The 24118-nt window shown below is 38.5% G+C and overlaps 1 protein-coding gene across 1 annotated transcript; it reads left to right on the top strand.

The window, feature by feature from the left end:
* Positions 1–1115: 1115 nt before the first annotated feature.
* marchf4b (membrane associated ring-CH-type finger 4b) lies at positions 1116–22847 on the top strand. The gene is made up of 5 exons (XM_058392927.1): positions 1116–2111; positions 2378–2697; positions 13702–13857; positions 14120–14312; positions 19669–22847. Exons 2-5 carry the CDS (start codon positions 2440–2442, stop codon positions 20103–20105), a joined length of 1044 nt encoding a protein of 347 aa, XP_058248910.1. The 5' UTR covers positions 1116–2111; positions 2378–2439; the 3' UTR covers positions 20106–22847.
* Positions 22848–24118: the final 1271 nt, after the last annotated feature.

Raw genomic sequence — 24118 nt, forward strand, 5'->3', positions numbered from 1 at the left:
AGCTAACCTAAAATGTTTAAATAAAATCGCAATAATAAAAAAATAATTAAAATCTACTTTATTAATCTAAATTAAACTTTACTACAATGCAAGTGAAAGATTATGTAAACAGTAACTTGTGTAGACAACAGATAAAATCCTGGCTCCCACATTTATTCTCATAAAATGAAAAACATATAATGTATGTGAAACATCCTTTGTTCTCTAGTTTTGCTGTGTTTCATGCAGTAATTATTTTGCTTTACAAGTAATCCACTTTAATGTGTTCAACTGGGAAATTTTCTTCCTTTGAGATAGTGATGCCATTGACATTCATATTTCCCTTCAGTAGAACTGAGACCCACACCTGTTCCAGCATGACAATGCTGCTGTGCACAAAGCAAACTTCACGAAATCATTTTTTGCCAAATGTGCTGCACAGAGCCCTGACCTCAATCCCGTTGAACTCATTTGGGACAAATTGGAATGCCAACTATGTGCTTGACCTTACTAATGCTCTTGTGGCTGAATGAACAAATTCCCACAGCCACATTCCAATATCTAGTGGAAAGCCTTCCCAGAAGAGTGGAGCTTATTATAACAGCAAAGGAGGACTAAATCTGAAATGAGATGTTCAACAAGCTCATAAATGTGTGAGGGTTTATATGTATTCTGCTTTTATAATCTACTCTCCAATTTCTTAAGGTATTTATAAAGAATATGAATTAGCACATAAGGATGTAATGTAAATGTAGTGCAGAGACTTAAATAAATAAATAAATAAATAAATAAATAAATAAATAAATAAATAAAATAACTTCACTAATGTTAATGATCCATCAACACACCTAAACCAAATTATTATGAGTGGTTAAAATTGGCTTTATCTCATCAAAAAAAGGGAAATGGTAATAGATATAAACAAATAGGTACTTATTTATATAAAATAAATAGGTATAGAAAGGTTGCTTCTTCACAGCTCCAGGGTTCCCAGTTCTGAGCTCACCTTACTGTCTGTGTGGAGTTTCACATTTTTCTCCTCATGTCCATGTGGATTTCCTCTTGGTTTTCCAGCTTCCCCCCACCAGTCTTCCCAGGGTAGGCTTTGGATTTACAGCGACCCTGGCCACGACATAGCAGTTATTGAACATTGAATGAATTAATCAATGAATGAAAATATTATTTGTATATTTTAGTCAAAAGTAGAGTAACATCAAATTGTGCAGTAAATTACATTATTATTATTAGTAGTAGTAGTAGTAGTAGTAGTAGTAGTAGGTATTTTTATATTTTAAGTAAATCAGTGTAATATGTAATTAATATAGGCCATCAAATCTAATATAATATATTCTATACATCTAATATATCACTGTATACACATCGTCGTATATACTTCTATAAAGTTGTACTTAATTGCAGGCTACAGATAGCAAAGAACAGTGTCTTCTTGCATAATTTTTCCTTTTTTTTTTCCTGGCTGGCTCCCTCTTGCATCACGGAGGCTGGTGTGACGTCGCTGCTCGACTCGGGATCTGTCCCGGGAAGCCGTGGTGCTGAATCCGCAGCGACAGGCTGGCAGGCTGCAACATCTCAACCAGCCACACTTCTCTTCCCTCCCGCACATTAAAGGCACCGTTCGGTGACCCAGCCGAGCCTCTGGCGCCTGGATTATTAAAGCCATTTTGCTCGGGAGAAACCCCCGCGGAGAGACGCACGGTTTGGTGAGGGGAAGAGGATGTGCACGGATTGAGTCGAGCTTTCTGCTGCAAGTCTGCTTCTGCAGAATAACACCTGAAACAGCCTGTGCGTGAATATGAACGTTGTGCACAGGGATAAGCCAGGCATGTGGAGCGTTTAAGAAAAAAACAAACAAAAAAAAAACAGAGATGAAGCAAAGAGCAAAGATTACAAAGAGAAGTGCGGGGAAAACTGGGCTCTTTTAGCTCATAAGGACATCGTGCGCCAGGCTACATGAAGTGATTGCTTGGGGGGAAAAATAGACATTTCCAGCCTGGAAATCCTTTTACGCAGCATGCACAGATCACACAATGCACAGAAACATCAGATTTCTATGTATTTTTCTTATAAGTGAGTGTGTCGTTTGATCATTTTCATCATTTGTGGAAAGACAGGTGAGTCGGATTTCTTCATTTCGCTTATGACTAATAGTACACTGTTTCTGAATGAATATTTGATAAAGTGAAGAGTCTCGCTTGGATTTAAGAAAGAAAAGGGGGGGAAAAAAGATCTGTGAAAAGAAAAGAGTTGTGATGATGAAGCCAAGTTAAAATAGGTCCGCTGGAAGACTAGATAAACAGAGCACAAAGTTTTAAGGAATATCAGGAGATCTGTGGTTCCTTTTTGACTGAGAGAAGCGTTAAACTTTCCGTATCTCCAGGAAGGCAGAGTGTCCAGCGTCACCCGCAGGCTCATCTCTTTTCTTCTCGCGGTGAGGGACGGATGCAGTGCGGCCGCGGCATGCTGAAGGGCCGCTGCTGCTGTGTGCTCTTCCGGGACCTGCAGGTGCTGCTGCTCAGGGACATGAGCGGACACCGAGACAGCGAGGCTCCCGGCACTCAGCCCCGGTCCACAGAGGACTCAGTGCTGGACACGGCGGTGGCAGAGCTCTCCAAAGATAAACGGGATGAGCGCTTCTCCTTTATCAGCTACGCCGAGGGCACGCCGGTGTGCAGGATCTGTTTCCAAGGGCCCGAGCAGGTACATGCTTAGAACATCCAGAACCAATTTCTGCAGTTAAAGGTTCCATGTAGAAGCAGTCTCAGAGAAAACGGTAACCGTGCTTGTTGCTGGGCTGGCCCACTTATAGCTTTCTTATACCTGAAAATGTCTATAAAGTATAGCTTCAAAATAATTGGTGACTAACTACATTTAAAGCTTTAAAGGTGCACCAGATGCACTTTCCTATTAGTTAAAGATACATTGCCTACTAAAAAGATGCTAGAGGGCACCTCCAAAACAAGGGATGGTACAGTTTAGCACAGGTCGCTTTTTCCTATAATAGAGTCGTTACCTTTCAGACCAGTTTCGTAAGCTAGAAAATGTAAACTCTTGAAATGAAACTCTTAAGAAAACTCTTTTCTAATGGTGTGCAAAGTTTCACAGGAGGAAAAAAAAATTGACATCATTTCAGTTTAATTAAATCCTCCAGATGCCTTATGGTGCACCATGTAGGGCAAGTGTTAAATCATTCATGGAGATAGATAGGTGGTTGTCTTAGAGCTCATAACTCAGTGCACATGTACCTACTGAAGAAAAGGTTTCTGCTATATGGACTTTAAATGCACTCATAGATAGATAAAGGGGTTTTTTTCACAGTTGTTTTTTTTTTTCTTGCTATCTGGTGGATGGTTCTAGTATTTTTCCCAATAGTTTTAAAAATAAAACTCACTGTAGCTTACCAACCTGTAAACAACCTGACCAGATTTTTTGTTTCTGGTAAAATTGGATGTTTAACAGTTTTTAACTTAACCTAAATTGAGTCCTACAAGGGTTCCATAATGGTTTCCACAGAGGGACAAACTAAAGAACACTTTAGGGGACATATTGAAGATTCCAACAGTATTAGGAAAAGGCCTTGATAAAGGTTGGAGATTTATGGCTTCAAAGCATCCTAAAGGTGCTGGAATCACAAGTGATAATCCATATCAGGGAAAACAAATTTAGCCTGAGAGATAAACACTCCATGTGGGGAACCCTTGAAGGTTCTGTGTAAAACTGTACATCATTCATTCCCTATCAGATAAGATTCCTTCCCATTTAGAAAATACGCTCCCTAAAGGCTGGATATCTAAGTGTTCTTACCTTACTAAAGGGGGTGGGACCTTATCTGATAGGGAAACAATGTTGTTGAACAAAGACGTCTACACAGAACCTTCAAGGGTTTTCCCAGAGGTAAAAAAAACCCAAAACAATACAAAACAACAATGTTCCACGTCTGGATTATATATTTAGGCTAGGCAAGCAAGGACTTTCAGCTATCTATGAAAGGTTTTTATGTAGGACTCTAGATAAAATTAGCTAAGGTGCCAACCCATTTAGAAAGACCTTAATTAAAGGCTGGATATTTTAGGGTACTTAGTTTCCTGAATAGGTTGGAGCTTTATCTGATAAACATTATCTGGTAAAGACCTGTTGTAGAGTTCTACATATACCCTTCAACCCATTAGCATATATAACACCATTGAATGAAGCTTCCACTAGAAACTTTTGATTGTTGTATTAAAATACAGCTCTTTAATAAAGCAGTCATGCTTCAAGAACTGTTGCAATGGGGATTACCCGCTGAGGCAACATAAAGATATATAGAATGTCTAGAATGAGCATTACAACATTCCATCGAGTCAAGAATATGATTTTGCATGTTGTCTGTGTACATTTATCTGCTTATGCTCAGAGAAAATGATTTGCACCATAATAAATTATAATTTCTGGCAAAATGATGGTTATTACAGTCATTTCCAAGATTGAATTGGTAAGAAAACTGTTAACGTTGCATCTCTTACTCTGAGTTGTCAGTTTATTGGTTGGAGCACCTGGAAACTCAGTGTGAATCTTTAAACACTAATTTGCCAGACTTTCATGAAGACGCTCAGAAATCAGTATTCCTCACCTTCATCTATGAATTAGATGGATTTAATACTGCCTTTCGTTATGGCCGGGTCATATGTGAAAAATTTGGAATGGTGCGTTTACTGTACTGAATACGTAAGCTATGTGATGTGCTTTTTGTGTCAGCTCTGTTATTTGATCCAAGGCTTCACATGTACAGAAAGAAGGGAACCTGATCCTATTCAGCAGGAATGGATACTCTACTCTGCTGATACACATGGCGCATGAGGTAGCAATTACATACACGGGCAAATAAAACAGATTCAACAAAATTCAGCGACATACGTTTTTCTTTTCTTACGTTTTCTTTCTTCTGTATGTTTTTCTTCCTCTTTTTTTTTGAATGATTTCCATAGATCTCATGTTCTAATTCTCCACAGATTATATTATGCCCAGTGCTGTGAATCAAAGAAGTATGGTAGGAGAGTTTGTGACGCATCGTACAAACCAATCATTTTCTTCTGTCTCCTCCAATTATGAGACAGCAACCAGCACCTGGGTTGTGTTATTCGGGAGGCTCAACAAATTCTCTGTTGGATCGCTAAATACAAATAGGAGCTGTCTACTGAACATAACACAACCCATAGATATTAGGACTCCCTACAAAAAATAATCAATCACACTGCTGGTCTGGGTATAGAAGGATATAAAAACAGCATAGTAATTGTGCTATTGTTGCTGCTAGTAGAGAGAAATAGAGCAGAGCAGAGTCTGTTTGGGGATAATAAATTGACAGAGAGAAGGCTTGGATGAAGAGTATTTCTAGGAAAACATTTGTATAATGAATGCCATCCTTGGACTGGGATCTGATGTATTATATCCCATGGTTTCATCGGGAGAGATGTTGACAAGAATTTTAGGCATGAGGTAAATGTGCTGCCCGTTTAAAAGTTTCACCAGTAAACCTACTGAACTTATATATTTATATTCAGATGTGGATTTACATCCGAAGTGGGTGTGGCCTGAGCTAGATATTTATTTATTTATTTAATTCATCTAATCTAATCCCATCTAGAGAGTTCTTTTTATCCTTTTATTATTAGTTATTAGTTTTGTTTGCACTTGCCTATTATATTTTCCAACAAATGTACTTGATCCGATAGCAAAAATATATACAAACTCTTTATTGAATAAAGTGTAGTTTAATCCACCAGGTAGCTAGTAAGGATAAGTGAGTGAATGCTGTAAATGCATAGCATAAACTTGGTATTTTTCTGTCCCTTGAGCTTCATATCATATCTGATTGTTCAGTTTCACCCACATGAAAGTAAAAACCTCCTATTCATGCAATGTGTCCTGCTGAATCGCAGCCCTAATGCACTTCTCTGGACAAACAGGGAAAAAAAAACAATGTATAGTGCACCATCTATTCATATCTGTATTTCTGTACGTCTGTCTGTTCAGAACAAAATCACCTGCTCAATATAAACAAGGTATTCCTATCCAGTTACTTTCCTAATGTGAACACTGAGTCACCAGTTTATTGCACGAATTAAATAAGAAATAACCTGGCACAAAACACAGTGCACATTATCTTCTCTGCTTTTTGTCTTCCGGATCCCATTTTGGGTTTTAACTCAGCTAATATTTGTTTATGGCCCTTATAGTTTATATCTTAAAACTATGCGCAGATCAAACATGAACGATAACAATAAACACATATTAAGTTCAGCAGGATGTCATGCTATTCCTCTGACATGATATCTGAAAAGTCATCTGTGTGTGCATGTGTGGACTCAGGTATTAGAGTATTAGTTAATAACAATATTAGATATTAGAAATAAATCAATAATAATACATACCACTATAAGATGTATCGATAATTACATAGATCACAAACGGTGCAAGTTAATCAGGTATATAAATGCATTTACACAGTTTTATTCTTTTATTATTTTTTCTGCATACATCCAAACATCTCTTTCATTTACATCTTCATTTTAATGATTTGATTCGTATTTTCTTCATATGTTCTTGCATTATTTTTATATTGCATTATTCCTGGATCTATAAGCAATTTAAGTAGACTATAATGAAATATATATAATTTTCTAAACTGCACACATTTCATTTCATTCAATTCCATTTCAGCTTGCTTCGCAAAGCACTTTTAACAATACACGTTGATTCAGAATGAAAAAAAAAAATATATTGATTTAATTGTTTGCTGACATCTGTTCACCGAATTCATAATAGTAAAGAAATCATTCAGTATAATATAAATAATAAGACAGCCAGTGTAGGTTGCAGGTCAGAAACTGAATAATAATAATAGTGTTCAGTGTTCATGAGTGCGCATGACGTGTCCTACGGTCATGACAGTACATTCAATAAGCGAACGGCAGCATGGCTACACTCCAGCGCTCATAATAACACGAGTCCGCATTCCACTCCACTGCTACATTAAATTCCCCGTACAGTGCCCTCTGCCCTCCCAGCAAATCAGTGATGGAAAAATTGATTTCACTACAGCTCAGGGCTCTTCTCGTGTGGGCCTTTGGCTGCCGAAGCACATTTCTGAGATATTATGTGCCAAAGGTCTCTCTTTGCTGATATATATTTCTTTTGTCATGGGTGACACAAGTAATTCATAGCTTCTCTTTGCAATGGCACGAACAAGAGTGACACTGACACAACTATGACTTCTACATTGTACCATAATTACATGAGTATTGATTTTTCTAGTAGCGTGCAACTCTTGGCTTGCTGGTCACAACACAATTCGACCCACTTGTGGAAATGTTTAAGCACCAGATAACGCCGACAATGACATGACTGTACCATCATAATACGAGTATTGCTTTCTTTATTTTGTGCCTCAGTAGCAAAAACATGTTTCTAAATATATTTGAAATGACTGGGCTCTTATTGTATGTGTTAGGAATAAAACACAGCGGTGGGTGCAGTTATAGGAAGATATTCAGCTACAGGCTGGTGTGATGCAGTTTGACACAATGCAAAACTGCTTGCCAAAGTGTTTTTATCCTCTATTATTGCATCACTGTAGACCAGAGCAGACCAATGAAATAAATGACCATGAACACGATGTCCTACATAGCTGCATTTATTGTTATGGAACATATACACTACCAGTCAAAAGTTTGGACACACCTTTTAATTCAGTGTTTTTTGTTTAGGGATTTATTTTCTACAGTCTAGAACAATACTGGAGATTTCAAAACTATGAAATAACACACATGGACTTAAGTAATCCATATGTAATGACAACAAAAAACAGTCAGTTGTTATTTTAAGACGCGAAGGTCAGGTGTTCTGGAATAGTTCTTGTAAGAACAGTATTGTCAAGTGCATTTGCAGAACCCATCAAGCACCATGATGAAACTGGCTCACATGAAGACCATCCCAGTAAAGCAAGACCAAAACTGACCTCTGCTGCAGAGGAGAAGTTCATTTAGAGTTACCAGCCTCAGAAATCACCAATTAACAGCACCTCAGATTAGAGCCGTTATGAAGTTATCAGTAGCAGACATATCTCAATATCAACTGTTCAAAGGACATTATTGTGTATTTCGGCCGCCTTCAGCATTGTTTTACAAGGTAGAAAGAAATAAACATCAGGAAAGACCATGGAATTAGAAGGTGTGTCCAAACTTTTGACTGGTAGTGTACAAAACAAGTTAACTCTTATCACTTATGTTATAGCAGCTATAAACGGTCATTCCTTCACTAGCCTCTTACTTCTCTTGCCGAAGTTTTTCTCCTGCTTCAAAAATCCAGCATGTTATGTGATATAAAGCTTTTGTTGTCATTTTCTAGCATTAAACTATGTGGATGTCCCTGTGAATGAGCTGTTACTATAAAAATAATAGTGGAATAGAACAAGAGCTTCGATATAAACCTGTGATTTGAATTACAGCTGGTGCCAGCTGTCAGATCTGCTGTTATAGAAAATTACTCAACACCATCTGACAAATCAGATTTAGGAATCCAACATTTGCTGCAGTATAAAAGGATATACAGCACACGCTTCTAATTTTCTGCAAGGATTTTCGTGGTTAATAGGTGTGGCGACTCAGCATGTATGGTTTAGAGCTAGTAATCAGAAGTAAGTTCAAATCCTATAACTGGCAGAAAGCCACATCTGAACCCTTGAGTAAGTCACTTTGGATAGAAATATCTGCGCCAGAATGAGTAAATGTAAAAAGGATTTCTTTAGGCTGGACCATGATATCGACTCATTTTTTATTATTATCATTAAAATAAGGTCCAAAATAAATCCAATCTGTCTACTGTCTGTTCAGGAGCATGTGACTACGTATGCGTCTGATAATTTTTGAATCTATTTTACTGAGCTGGTCATTTTGTTTTCATGTCTTAATCTGCATTTAGATAGGCAGAAAAGCTTATATTATGTGGCTTGAATCTAATGCCCAGAAGCATCCCAAGATCCATATGAGAACTACAGTTTTTAATTAAGCCAGACTTAAACAGATTAAAAATGAATAGAGTCAGTCAGAGTCAGTTATTTCCATGAATTTCAATCTATACTTCAAGTCCTCCTTTCAAAGTGAAGGAATTTTTATTTGTCATAATTCATCATTTATTAAACTGCACCACTGATTTTTACTTCGCATGAGATTCTTGAAATATCACAGCCGCATCAGGACACTGAAAGGCCTTTTTTTGCAGTTTTGCACTGAAAGTGCACTTACATGCAGTAGGCCATTAACTGACTTGTCAAAGATATTCATGGTGAGAGAAAGATTGTGTGGATGTGGAGCAGTTTTTTTAGTGTTGCTGTGAGAATGAGATGGCTGCTGCTCACCCTCTGCCCCAATGCCGGTGGATGGAGGTGGATTAGTTTGGGCGTCTGGCCGGGCTCCCTCTTTCCTCCTGTGCTTCCTTTCTCCCATTGGTCAGTTCAGCTCTCCTCACATCCTCCTGCCATCGTTCTCCCACCGCGTCCATCTGCACATGGGCCTGTTCCTGTACTCATGTTCGCTCCCTGTTTCCTCCTACTGCTGCAAATCAGGTGTCACTGCTTTACTCAGGTTTAGTTTGAGGCTAAAACAAATGTTTGCGGAGTAAAGCTGTACAGATTGTGACCCTGGGGACCAAAGATTAAATATGTAACCCTAATTGAGACAGATATATCATTATTTTCATAATCGCTCACAATACACCCCTTACTTATTAAGTAGAACATAATCCGATCATTTCTGAAAATGTTTTGTAAACGCTGTATATTTAATCCAATTCAATTTTATTTCTATTCTGCTTTCAACAATAGTCATTGTCACAAAGCAGCTTTCCAGAAATTTAGATCCTTAATGAGCAAGTCAGAGCTGATGGTGGCAAGGAACAATAAACTCTCCAGGACGGCATGACGAAGAAACCTCGAGAGGAGTCAGGCTCAGAAGGGAACCCATCCACGTCTGGGTGACACATGGATAGTGGGATTATGAATCATTACACGTCTACAATTATATCCAACATTGCCAAACTGTACTGTGTGTTGAAAGGATGTTCAGTATGAGCATGAGGATGGTTCTGATTACAGCAGCAGTTACTAGGTGCAGGTCTACAGTATCCAAGAGAAATTATCTACTGTTTTCTACTGTGGTGAATATTGGGAAGTGTTGCAGGGAAGTAAAATCTTTAGGAAATCTATGTGGGACTATCGACAGCAGCAGAGTGTGAGTCACAAGTGCTGAAAAGCTCCAAGCAGAAGTACAGCATCTGGATAAGTCGTGCAGGCTTCAGGATCAGGCACCGAAATGTACAATAAAATATTTGGAACAATTCCAGTTAATATTTATTAAAAGTCACAAAGGTTAAGTTGTGACTAGGTCAATTCATTGATATGAGACTGAAGGAAATCCACCACTGCCTTTGGATTTTGTACCATTTTGTAAAAAAAAAAAATGAGATCAGTAATGACCAGAATTTGTTATGAGTAGAACAAGGTGCTGTGCTATCATGGTGCTCAGAGATAACTGAGAGCACTCAGGGGTGTTAAAACCACCAAACATCACTACACTCATTTTCTGAATTTATGGACTGCAGCGGTTTTCAGTAAGTAGCAAGTGCCACCAAAGCCTCTGTAATCCTATTTTACCTACAAAGTGACACACACACACATCTTAATGACAGCCCTGATTCCCTTCTGTCATTTATTGCTCTTAGGGTTCCAATAACTGATAACTGGTTTGAGTTTAATGATGTACCGTGTCCATCTCGTTATGCTTCACAGTATCACATCCATCAGGTTGTAACTGTGCTTTCAGCATGATGATGGAATTATTGGTAGGAAGTGGGACTGTTCATTTGGTGCATATCTATTTGAGAGCATAGGGAAAGCACACTGTGTTTTCGAGTGTTCATGTTGCTCTGTGGGAAGGTGGAGCGTTTGCGCTGAGATGACCACTCCGACTGTGCAGCACCTGTTCCTAAGTCTGGTCTCCACTCGGAGCTCTCGGCCAGAACGGCCTGGAGATTTCAGCCTGAGAATTATTTCGATAACAGAGTCATTTACAAATCTACAAACAACAGATTTTCTCCATATGCTTCCTCATATAATAAAAATATTTTATTTTTTTAATTGGCATGGGCATCTTCATGATCTGGTCTTCATTGAGACTGTGGATACACTTGATGCAACAGTCTGATACTAGCAGTTGTTTTCGGGTTATGACATACTTTCTGATGTGAGCTAGAACGACTTATTTGGCAGATTCTTTCATCCGAAGTTCCTTTACATATGTGCCTAACGACACAGCTCATGTACACAAAGACAAATAACTGTGGCTTTTACTTTATGCAACAGAAGCTTGTAGAGAGTCGGCTCATTCATTAAGAGATTTGACATCAGCATTGTATTGGAAATGCATCAGGATGCTCCTAGTTTGTAAATGTAAATGTCAGTCAGCTCACCGCTTTTCTAAAAACCAGAAAACATGTTCTGACTTTGCTGCCAATATTTTCATAGCTACATAATATATTTGGTAAGCAATGCTTAGTGTGCATCACTGAAAAGCAGGAGGATTCATTAATTCACTGTCCTCGTGGGTGTTCAGCGTTGCAGAACACAACTTGTATGTGTATGTGTGTGTGTGTCCAATTCAAGCATTTCCAGTGTCGGCAAGCCTATAATCAATAATTTAAATCATGGCTATTAAACAGAGCAGACAGAAATCCAATTGGTGTAAATGCGTAAATCTCACAACTCTTGGCTTTTTTCCCAGATCACTTCTTATCTGCCAATGTTTCTCAGGTATATGGTTATGAATGCCAACAAGACGAATGCATTAGAGGCACATTACATGATTTAAATGGGTGTAGTGAAGAAAACACTCACAAAGCTGTGGGAATATGAAAATACATTACAAACCAAAATACTTTCCTAACAAAATTATTGTAGTGGGAGGAAAGTAATTTAGCCGGGACATTATTCATTGCTCATTATGCAGATTGTGATCATTTGTGGAGAAACTGTATTGATTTCAATGGAAGACAGTGATGTGTCTCTCAGGAATTTTACAGGAAAATCCATAAAATATGTGCAGTGTTTTTGGTGGGAGGAAGAGAGTAGGCTAAAGGACTAGTTGGCTTTCACAAGCCAGGCAGGAGCTTTAGGGGATAGAACTATTTGTGCTTTCCAACATTTTCCACTGTATAATGGGCACTGACATCATTTAGTTTACCAGTGAAATGAACTGAAAAATTTCCCCACACAGTGCCATGACATTATAATATAACAGACACCATTTATTTGTCTTATTTTTGCATTTTAAGGTGTCAACAACCCCTTAACTCCCGAAATTATTACTTGTTTTAAAGCTTATTGCTTGTAACAACAATAAAACAAATACTGGATTGAGTTGGAGATATCATAAAATCATTAGTTAACTCACTGGGCAAGCAAAAGCTCGAATATTTTGCCAAGTCCCATCTTTGGTTGGCCGGAAACCTTCCTAGGCTAAAATGTTGTAGCTAACATATCACAGTATCATTGCCAGCCTTCAAATGCTTTTTGTAGCCAGCTAGGTGTCTTTCTGTTTTTTGTTTAAGAATTTTTTAACCATTTTCCTTGCAGCCCACATCTTGTTCTGAGATAGTTTTGGTCCATCTGGCATTGACAGCATGTTTAACATCTACACACAGATTTTCAATGATGTTCAAGTTAGTGGAATGTGAGGGCAATTCCAAAAGTTTCAGCTTGCAGTTCTTGAAGTAATTCCTGGTGGGATTTTGAGGGAGTTTTTTGGATCATTGGTCTGACAGCTTCTTTTCAATTTCTTGACCAACTTCGTCAAGAGAATTTGCTGATATTTACTAAGATTCTTCCTTCTATGTGTGCAGGGTTTCCAGTGCCACTGGCTACCACATAACCTCAAATCATAACAGATCTACCCCATGTTTAACAGTTGAATAGAAACACTATTCCTTAATTTTTTTTTTACTTTTATTATACAGGTTCAGTGCAGTTGACTCCAAAATGTCTCTGGCTTTCAATTTTTTCCAAAATGTGTCTGGTTTTCTTTGCTTTTCTGGCTAGCATAGTGACAGTTGTAACTGAGTTTTCTTGGGCAATGAGATCTTGCACAGTTACACGTTTCTTAACGATATTTCAGACAGTGGAAACTGGGACTATGATATCTTTTTTAGATTTCTTAAGAGTGAGAGAAGGTGTTATGCTTTAAAGACAAATCTTATTGACAATTCTTGACCCAAGTAAGGAGTCCTAAATATTCAAGTAAGGCTTAAAAAGCAAAGTTCTGAGGTGGAAGGCTGGTAACACATGCCATTTCATATTTAGTAGCCGCTGTGAGGTTGTGTATACTTTTCACACTACATTTAAACATACATGTCAAATTAAAACTTTATTTAATGAAAATCTATTAACAGTAGGTTTGTTTTTGTTTGTCCAACATACTAGTCCACTGGGCAATTGTAATTAAGAAACCTTGGCCTGGCCATGACATCTACGTGTCCTGGGCTACTTGCTGTATGTATATGCCCTCTCCTGAATATGTGGATCTGACTGGGTTTAGGAGTTGAGAATAAAATTGCTGATCCCTGGTTACTTGCACTATACATCTATTTAACTGTGTGTGTGTGTGTGTGTGTCAGGGGGAGTTGCTGAGTCCATGTCGCTGTAGTGGCTCTGTCCGCAGCACTCACCAGCCCTGTCTAATTAAGTGGATCAGTGAAAGAGGCTCCTGGACATGCGAGCTTTGCTACTATAAGTACCAGGTCATCGCCATAAGCACGAAGAATCCCTTACAGGTACGTTTCCACTCTCATACACTCAAATTGGCCAACATATCTCAAATCTAAATCTGCGTCAGCCTTCACAGAAATGGAATCACAGTCAACCACATCTTTCAATCTTTAGAGGCTGTCTTCCTGGAGACAGTTTAAACCAATCCTCGAACCTCTCACGATTAATGATCATGCTCCACTGAAAAGTTATGACAATTCTGTTTTCTTTACAAAGTAAGAAAAATGTCACTATGTAACCATTTTCCTTCTCCTTTACTTCTTGAAGTGGCAGGCTATCTCGCTGACAGTAATAGAGAAGGTTCAGATTGCAGCAGCCATCTTGGGCTCACTGTTTCTAATTGCCAGCATCTCATGGCTGGTGTGGTCTTCACTCAGTCCTTCAGCCAAGTGGCAGCGCCAGGACCTGCTCTTTCAGATCTGCTACGGCATGTACGGCTTCATGGATGTGGTGTGTATTGGTGAGTATGAGGCCCTCTTCAGTAGATCTCTCATTGTTATAGTTACATCACTTTCCCTCAAGTCTAATAGTGGATTGTGCAATAAGAAATTGTATGGTTATCAGTCCGAATAGAGAACTATCAGTACCCAGATTGAGTCCCTGTGTCTATTACCTGTCATATAACAGTCCCTGTAAAAGTAGGAGTTCTCTGGAGCTTGTGGGGTGGTGACATAATTTTCCTTTTAATGCCAGTGCATTCAATACTAAAAACAGTAACAAAAATGGAGCACTTTCATTCTCAGTGCTTTGTTTCGTATGACAAAAGTTTCCAGGTTTTATATTGTACTTAATGGGATTTTTATCAGACTACTAAAGACTAATGTGCGATGCTGTCTGGGAGAAAACTAATTCTGGTGCAAAACAATAATTCTATATATTAAGTAGTGTCAGAATATTAACAACACCTTTGCTGCAGTACATACTTCACATAATATTGAATATCTGTCATGTTCTTTATAGTGTCAAGTGAGAACTGCAGCATTGAGATGCGTCCCTTAGTTGGTTCGAATGATGAATAGTGATGTCAGCCATAGCTTTCTAGCTCCACCCATCAGTGCTACATGCTTGATACCCTGGCAAGAAGGGTAAGCCTATTCAAAAGGGATATTTAGTTATCTTGGAAATAATAACAAAATCTGAAATCATCCTGTGATACAATCTATGATGGAAATGTTCCATTAGTCATCTCAATCCAAATAGTTCTTTCAGTGTCCTTGGAAACTGTGGCAGGGCATCATTGTGTAGTTTGATTGATTTTATTTAATGAAATATAGCCTGTTTATTCATGTATTGTTGGTTGCTAAGCTCATTAGACTAAAAAAAGCACCAACAATCAACAGCGCTGCCTTATTGTACAATGTCATAGGTTATGCACCAGGGCAAATTTAACTTAGTGTAAAACCAGATGGTCAGTTGTTAGCCAGGTGCTCAGGTTTCCTTTCGAGCTTGTGTCCAAGCAGAATACAACAATGACACTCCGATTTTCCAGGATGACACGTGTAGGGCACACAGACCTGACTCTGTGTGTGACTTGTCTGACAAGTATGATGGAACCGGAGACACTCCAAAGTAAACAAATTGTGGGATAATTTGGAACAGCAGGTGAAACACCACAAACTTTAGCTGAATTGCACCCAGTCAGCGGAATCGCAGGCTAAAATTGACAGGATCTCAAGACACTCTCTCTCTCTCTATCTATCTTTAACAGACAGGAATGGTGCTGCTATTAAGGTGAGGGAAGGTCTAACCAAGTATTAGGGAAAGAAACTACATGTGACCTTTTTTTTGTTGAAGCTCCAAATCCAAGTAAAAGTCTGGGATTCAAGTCAAATTCAAGTAACAGATAAGCAATTTAGGAAAAATGAAAAATGTCCAGGACTCAAGTGCTACATCACTAGATTTTTAAAGAAAGAATGTGTGCAAAGAGACAACATCAGAGGATGTGTGTGTGTGTGTGTGTGTGTGTGTGCATGTGCGTCAACAGAGACAGAGATAGATTATGTGTGAGGGACCTTGGGTCAAAGAGTAAAATTGAATTTCAGCAAAGAGGACATTAGGAAGAAATTGAGGTTAGAGGTAGAGTGATACCACCAGCAGAGCCCAATCCTCAGTCACTGTAGGGATGTGAAAACAGTGAAACAGTAGCCCAGATTACTCTGTCATATATTGAAACACATTGAATTAATCAGTAAATTATTGTCTTGCTCCCAGCTGGAGTTATGTAAAGACAGAGAGTGTTAATGCACATGGGGGGGATTTTGATGTGTGTAAGCCGAGGATTAGAAAAGGAGTGTTTTGTGTTTATGTCCCCCATTGATGCTTGTGTGGATATGAAATGAAACTGCTAAATGAGTTTGAGATTGAAGATCAGCTGTATTCAGCTGTGAGTCTTTGGCATCATAAGCAGTCTTTGGTCTAGTCATGCTATCGCGTTTGTGTGTGTGTGAATGAGAGAGAGAGAGAGAGAGAGAGAGAGAAAGAGAGAGAGAGAGAGAGATTTCTAGTTGCCACTGCACTGAGATTAATTTAAAGACATCTAAACTCAGTAAGGGAGATAGTGGGGAGAGAGAGAGAGAGAGATTACTGCTCTTTAATGCAACCTGGCTTCTCTTGAAAATCTCTAAAACGCTAATTAACCAAATCAATTATCGTTTTTTAAAAAAAGCTAACAATGACAAAGACAACATTGAAATCTAATTGATATAACGTCTGCATCATCACCGAATAGATTCACTCCAATGATTCTGAACCAGTGGCGTAAATTAGAAATGAGCTCTGAGAGTCTCCAGGCTCTTGATATATTCGGCTCAAGCCAAACACCAATTTCATAGAATACTAAATACGCATAAACACACGCACACACTCACACACACACACACACACACACACTGCCACAAAGAGATAGGAGGTGGGGATTCGTGCTATCCCCAAATACAAACACAAATAGAAAGAAAGAGAGATTTTAATTTAGTCAAACAAATCAGAAAGAAAGACCGAGCTGATATGGAGTAGCAGGCAATTTCTCATATTAAACAAGCACTGAGAAGTGAGGAGAATGTGTAAGAGCACATAGGTAGAGGAGCGTTGAACTATCAGTGATATGCCTGACTGTGGACGATCATTAATGTTACTCTGCTGGGATGAACGTGGCAGCCTGCAGGCACTCTGTTTAAAAAAAACAAAAAACGGCAAGGCAGCTCAGAGGAAAATGGCCATTCAGAGAGTGTATGCAGTGGAATTGGAAATAATCTTCACTGCTGTTTCCTATCCAATGAAGACAGAATCACCGTTTAGAGAACAAGCTTGAAGATTTCTGGCATCTTGGTATAAGCATCTTTTCACAGGATACCTCTTGTTAAACTGCAAGCTGGATGAGGGAGTGGGCTGTTTTAGTGTATTATCTCTCTCTGGTAAAGAGGGTAGCTGGTTGATAGAGACATTTTAATACATTAAGGCATAACAGTCCGTGAATCTGAACCTTTTAAGCTGAAAACTTTATTGCTGTCGATATTAAGGCCAATTTCAAAAATAAGATGATAATCTTCATATCACTGTCTAAAATAATCAAATTACACCATTGCTCATAGCCATATCTTTTAATCATATTGTTATATCGTCAAATCACAGTGGATTGTGTTACGTTACTCTTTGTGGCCCATGCAGGAAAAAAAAAAGAGGCTCAAACATTTCCTGATATTCACAACTTAAAAAAAAAAACACAACTATTTAATATCAAGTAAAGGAAAATGAGTGAGTGGAGAATTTTTGACCGAGCCTCTTTCATTTTCACAGATTTTGTGTGTGTGTGTGTGTGTGTGTGTATGTGTGAGAGATAGGGAATGACTTCAGTGTTAATGCCTGTATTTTACGGCTCAAAATGCTTTAAAAAGTCTGCCTAACAACACTTTATTGTCAATCACATATTCTACACCTCTTTTAAGTGGATTTTCCCTTTTCATGTAACCACAACTTGGCTTGAGCTCTTCTGCATACCTTGAATATTTTCCTTAGTGAAAATGGTTAAAAAATCTACTAATAGAAGACTGTATAAAGCTTGAAATTAGTGGGAAAAAAATGTCTAGAAACAGGTTTAAAAATGGTGTATTCGTGTTTGGAAATACTAGATGTATTTAACAAGATATTTCCTTCGCAGTGTCAAAGCAGGTCAAAGCACTGCCTCGCCTTCAGGAAAATGTGCAATTTTACCCTTAAAGCAGGGCTACAAAATAATGTGCCCTTTATAATAGGTTTCTCAGAAACACTTTTTCTTTTTATTTTACTGCTTTTAGTAAACTCAGTTCTGAGTATCAAAATGTGTTCAGGATTATAAGAAATCAGCTCTCACCCAACTGAGAGGTTCCGAAGGAACAACCCAAATGTTTCTGCTTTGCAGGAAGCTTAATGGAGAAACAGCAGGAGCTCGAGCACTACAACTCGGGGAACGTGCCTGCACTGTATCATGTTTCTGTTCTAATATATCTGATTCAACTCCCAGCCTTGAATATTAGCTGATAAAGTGAATTGTATTAGAGCTGAACTATGGGTCGTGTTTCATCCATCGTTACGGTTAAGGGGGTTTAGGGTGAGGGCATTTTCACATTGAGAAAGCTGAAAGCTGTTGTAATAGAGATGCAGCCCAGAAGACCTATCTCTGGTTAATCAGAATTTTACCTATCAAAATATTGTAATGCGATTGAGCAAACGTGTCAGGTGACTTCCTGTTTGAAATTTTACAATGATAGGGAAGGAAATTTGTATAGTGGTGTGTAGAAGTGATGTAAGGCCTTTTCAGTACATGGAGCAACAACAACATTCAAATGCAAGAGACTACAGCTCTACACAAATGACACAGCAGGGATACGCGACACTACACTTAGAGGAGGAAAACATACAAAATTGATCAGGTTTTGATTCGGAGTGAAGATGATCGTCTGAAAGCGATCCTGCAATGACGACTCAGATAGAGGCTGAAATGAATGATTAGTATAATAACTGACTAATCTGGATTTTTTTCCTGATTCCCAATCTATTATTTGGGATGTATTAAGAGATATACTAAATACTTATTTATAAAATATTGACCTTTAAACTAGGGCTAATCCAATAACAGGTCAGAAACTGAAATAAATCAGATCAACAAACTGATATAATCTAATTTGTTTTTCAACTACGTACTGTATATTTCATTGTGACCAATGGAACAGTAGTCTTAATCACAGGGAGAAGGTCTTCATTACAAACACTCAACTGTTAAACTCTGACTAGTAAAACACTAATAAAGGCCAATATCCATTGACTGTCTCAACTCAAACACTGAGATGCTAAATTAATTATGCTTGCCGTGTTGGTGTGAGTTTGATGTATGAAATCAACTGCAAAGCATTGGGTTTGACTCATAGTTTTCAATGCTTGAAAGTCAGGGACATTTTGGGATCGACTCCCAGCATGCTCGGACTTGATGACCTGACCCACAATGTACAGTATATTAAAATGATATTGCACTGCTGTGTTAAGGAAAGTGATTCAATTACTAATTGTTAGTGGCGATTTTTGTTATTGAATTTGATCAATTTTGTCATTTGTTGCACCTATAGTATTCTGTACAAGTTTTAAAAACCTCTCAGAATTAGAGTTATGGGCTTAAGTGTAAGTGTGGAATTAATGTAGTCAGTAAATTATGCAGTATATTTGTTAAGATTTCCATAACCCTTATATTGTTCTATTTAAAACATGACATGGTTGCTCCAACCTATACCACTTTAGTTGCATTAAAAGTATCTGAAACAACATCACAGCTCTCTTTTCTGTGCTCTCAGCTCTGATTGTCCACGAGGGCCCTTCCGTCTTCCGCATATTCAACCGCTGGCAAGCAGTAAACCAAAAGTGGAAAGTTCTGAACTATGATAAAAAGAGGGACAGCGAGGAGCTAAAGGCCAGCGAAGGCGAGTGGACTCTCTCTCTGCTCCATCAGCAGGAGCAAGCGGGTGCCGGTATATCACCGTCAACCTCCTCGTTAATGGCTGCTGCGACAGCTCCCGATACGCCAAACACCACAGCAGCAGCTCTTACTACAGAGGACTCTTCACAAAACAACAGCAATGACACTACAGGGACTGACCATCACTGTCCTTATAGCTTTTTTCATCTTCTTAGTCACCTTAGGCCACATGAGCTACGCAGCCAGTCTGGAAACACCAGCAACACCAGCACCCATCAGCCCAGAGAACTGGTCATGAGAGTAACCACTGTGTGAGCAAACAAATGACATGCCTTATCATCATGGACTTGGAATGTCAAAAAGCACAAAGGGTGAATGTTTTAATGCTCTTGTCCGATTGGAAGAAAAGCACAATTTCTTGTTTGGTGCACAGGATGAAATCTGGATTATGTATAACAATTGGCAACTGTAATGACACAATTTGCTGCAGTATTGCAGATAGAAAAGAAAAGAAAACAACAAAAAACGAGTTTATCTGTACCTTTACAATACAGCTTTGTCTCGGAGGCAACCTGTCACACATTTACCTTCATGTTTAATTCATTTATCTGTAAATGTGACCACATCTGTCCATCCACACCGTCTCAGTCAGAAAGTCCAGGCAGGTGGAGAAGCTAACGAAACGCTGAGACAGCAGGTCTCATGTCTCATCTGTCAACATTCTGTATTAAACAACTGTACAGTCTGAACGTTTACAGTCAGAAATGGTTTATCTCACAGGTGAACTGTGTTTTTGTTTCCCGAAGTCACTGTAAAACTGAAATTTTAAAATAACCGAAGAGATAGGACTCTTACAGTAACTGTGCGTTCTTTTCCCCTGAGGAAGCCTTTACTTTCTCAATCACATGGGATGCCATGAAGTGCTAATGTCAGATGTTTCCTATTTCCACACGGTGTTTCAAGATTACTTTTGCCTTGTTGCCATTTCAGTACTGAAAATGAAATAAACTTTAAATATGCCATTGTGAACACGAACGTTCATTTTAATATGGTGTACCGTTTATAATGATAAACACAAAATAAGGTAAAATCACTGTTGGGTTCTTTCATTCAGAGCAGAACATCGTCTGTGTTGGAGATGAATGAGCAGGAAGTGCTTTAAGAGCCCAGTATCTGCTGACTTTCAATGCCCACCGTCTGCGACCCCTGAATAATTCAGTCCATGAAGTGCTGATATCAATAGGCTTGAGGTACAATAACAGCTTCCTTGGGAAAGCCTAGTGCTGAGAGTTCACAGTGAATTAATTTGCCCCATTTCTCTTTGCACTTTTATTGATGTCAGCGTCTTTTTGCCGCAGCACTCTTGGAAATAAGTCAAAGTAGGAGGAAAGCCTGTTTGAGAAGTGAATCAAAGGTTCACGTCTTTTTTTTTTCCATGAGGAGGAGAAGATATCAGACATTTTGGCACACACTTTGCACATCTTTGCAAGTCTCATGCTGTTTTTAGTGCATGAAATATTTTCTGGAAGGAAGAAGTATGTTACGGCATTTATTTTGTTGCTGAAGGTTTAATGGTTCCCATAACTGCTTGTGGCAAACCTGGTGTAGCTGTCAAAATAATGAACAGAACTGTACATTTCTGCTTGCAGTCCCATTTTATGGCATATTTCAGAATCAGCATTAAATCACCGGAGTTTACTGGTTCTGGGTGACATACAAGCCAGAAACATTCATTCTTACAAGACATAAGTAGCTTTGTGGATGGGGAAGTGAAATTTGTTGATGATGTTGAACATTTCTGAGGTTTTCTTGCTAGCGATAATTAAAGTTCTAACTTACCATTTGCTATTAAGAAAATAGAAATAGGAAATCTACACCGAAAAACAAAAATCTTTCAGTTATAGTACACTCACCAGCCACTTTATTAGGAACATCTGTACATTCAGTTGTTTATGCAATAGTCAGTCTATCATGAGGCAGCAGTGCGTTATGGAAAAATGATGCAGAAACAGTTAATGTTCACAACAAACATCAGAATGCAGAAAAAGTATGATCTCTGGGACTTTAACCATGGTGTGGCCATTTGAGTATTTGAGAAATCGCTGATCTCCTGGGATTTTCACAGATTCTTGATCACCTTGTTGATTAGAGACCAGAGCAGAATGACCAGACTGGTCTGTGTTGTCTGTGTTAGTAACTTAAATAATCACACTGTGGTGAGCAGAAACGCATCTCACCATGCACAACCTTGATATGCATGGGTTTCAGCAGCAGAGGAGCACATCAGGCTCCACTCCTGTCATCCAGAAACAAGAATCTGAGGCACAAACTCACCCAAACTGGACAGATGAAGACTGGAAAAAGACTAGGTGATATTTTTTTACTCTTCAACCATCCAGTTTGAGTGAGCTTTTTGATTCCTGTTCTTGGCTAACAGGAGTGAAACCCAGTGTGGTCTGTTGATGTTAAAATTTCAAAGTTTTGTATGTGCTAAGATGCTTTTCACAGGTGTAAAGACCAGTCAAAAAGCAGTTTCCGGTCATTCAGTTTTTTTGTGTTTCACACCAGTCTGTGTAAACTCTAGAGACTGTCTTTTGTCTAATTCATAGTAATAGAAATAGCTGTTATTTGTCACATATACATTACAGCACAGTGAAATTCCGTCTTCGCATATCCCATCCTTGGAGGTTGGGGTCAGAGCACAGGGTCAGCCATGATACAGCACCTCTGGAGCAGAGAGGGTTAAGGGCCTTGCTCAAGGGCCCAGCAGTGGCAACTTGGCGGTGCTGGGGCTTGATTCCACAATTTCTGAAATACTCACACCAGCCCATCATGAACCAACCACCATGGCATGATCAAAATCACATAGATTATGTTTTTTTCTTCAATCTGATGTTTGATGTAATCAAACTTTTGCACTGTGCTGCTGCCACATGATTGGAAAGAATTTGCAGTGTTCCCAATAAAGTGGAAATTGAGTGTATATAGACAATACAATATTAACAACCTATACCATATTTTATACAGAAATAATATACTCTTGTGAGTAAAACCTGACAATGTGACCCTTGCCATTAAATATATATATATTCTTTTTATTTCAAATCACTGCATGCTGTCTTTCTTTGTTTTCAGACTGAAGACAGTAAAATTATATGTAAGACATCTAAACAGTATAAATTTCTAACCTAAAGGGGAAATAAAGAGGGCTGTCTCTTTAATGTATCTTCATTTTAAACAGACCGTGCAAGAAAGAGAGATACTTCCACAGCAGTAGTGATGTGTCAAGGTAATATCGAGCCGTAAAAGACATCGAAAGTATGAAATATGATTAAATGTTTGCACCGGATTTGACGGAAACATCGTTTGCTAGAGTTCTGTAAGAGGCAACGTGCACTATAATGAGAATATTGTTATGCTGGCTCGGGTTTTGTTACTGTCAGTTAGAGTGCGGTATCTGAATATAAGCTGATTTTAATGAGGCTTCTCCTGTACAAGGACACTTCCTCCTCTATCTATTTAATGCTGAATCATTGCTTTAGGAACTTAGGGTAGCAGTAGCCTCTCATTAACGATGAAGTCTAGTGATTCAAGCTCAAATTGCTCAATTTGAACAATTCCATGAAATGAATTGGTGTACTGATTTACAATCATGGCAAGTTATTTTTCATTCACGCACTGAAAAAGCTCAACAAGCATAAAATGTAAATGAACATTAGTATGGTGACCACATTTCCAGCATTCCTGAGCTAGAAGTTAGTAGCATGGCCATTAGTATGACCTTGTAATTTTCTGGTAGGTCACATGTTTGGAAAAAGAAAATAGGTGATTTGAGGGATATTTCATAAGAAATACTCATTTCTGAAAGGGAAACTATCCTTCTAATAGTTCTCTCACGGAAAACAAAACTAAGCTGGAATGTTTAAAACCTCAAGTCAGCACTTTTGGATACTGGGTTTTATGGTGAGATAAGAGACCATTTCCAGTGATGTACAGCAGTTTGGCTATAAACACAATGTGATTTTAACACAAAACGAAAGATGGTTATACAGCAAAGAACCCACTATTTTTAGCTTGGTGGCGATCTGTGGTCTTTTTTGTCTTCCAGATGTTCTGGGAAACTTGTTAGGACACATGACATCGTGGACTGCATGAAGTACTAATAGATTTTTATTTATTTTTTCATGAAAACCTGGTTGTCACTGCCATGATGGTACAACTGGGGAGGTTGAGGTTGGATCTTCCAGCAGCACAATCCAAAAGCTGCATCCAAATTCACTTACAAATGTTCACAGATGACGGCGGAACACTGCTTTGCACATGGTCAT

Source organism: Hemibagrus wyckioides, linkage group LG06, assembly GCF_019097595.1.
Source record: "Hemibagrus wyckioides isolate EC202008001 linkage group LG06, SWU_Hwy_1.0, whole genome shotgun sequence".
Lineage (NCBI taxonomy): Eukaryota > Metazoa > Chordata > Actinopteri > Siluriformes > Bagridae > Hemibagrus > Hemibagrus wyckioides.

Bases quoted from the DNA above. Each gene is read 5' to 3' on its own strand.
- marchf4b (XM_058392927.1), top strand. From the start codon at position 2,440: ATGCAGTGCGGCCGCGGCATGCTGAAGGGCCGCTGCTGCTGTGTGCTC. The intron at 2,698-13,701 runs GTACATGCTTAG...TGTGTGTGTCAG, and splicing joins GTTTCCAAGGGCCCGAGCAG to GGGGAGTTGCTGAGTCCATG. The intron at 13,858-14,119 runs GTACGTTTCCAC...TACTTCTTGAAG, and splicing joins GCACGAAGAATCCCTTACAG to TGGCAGGCTATCTCGCTGAC.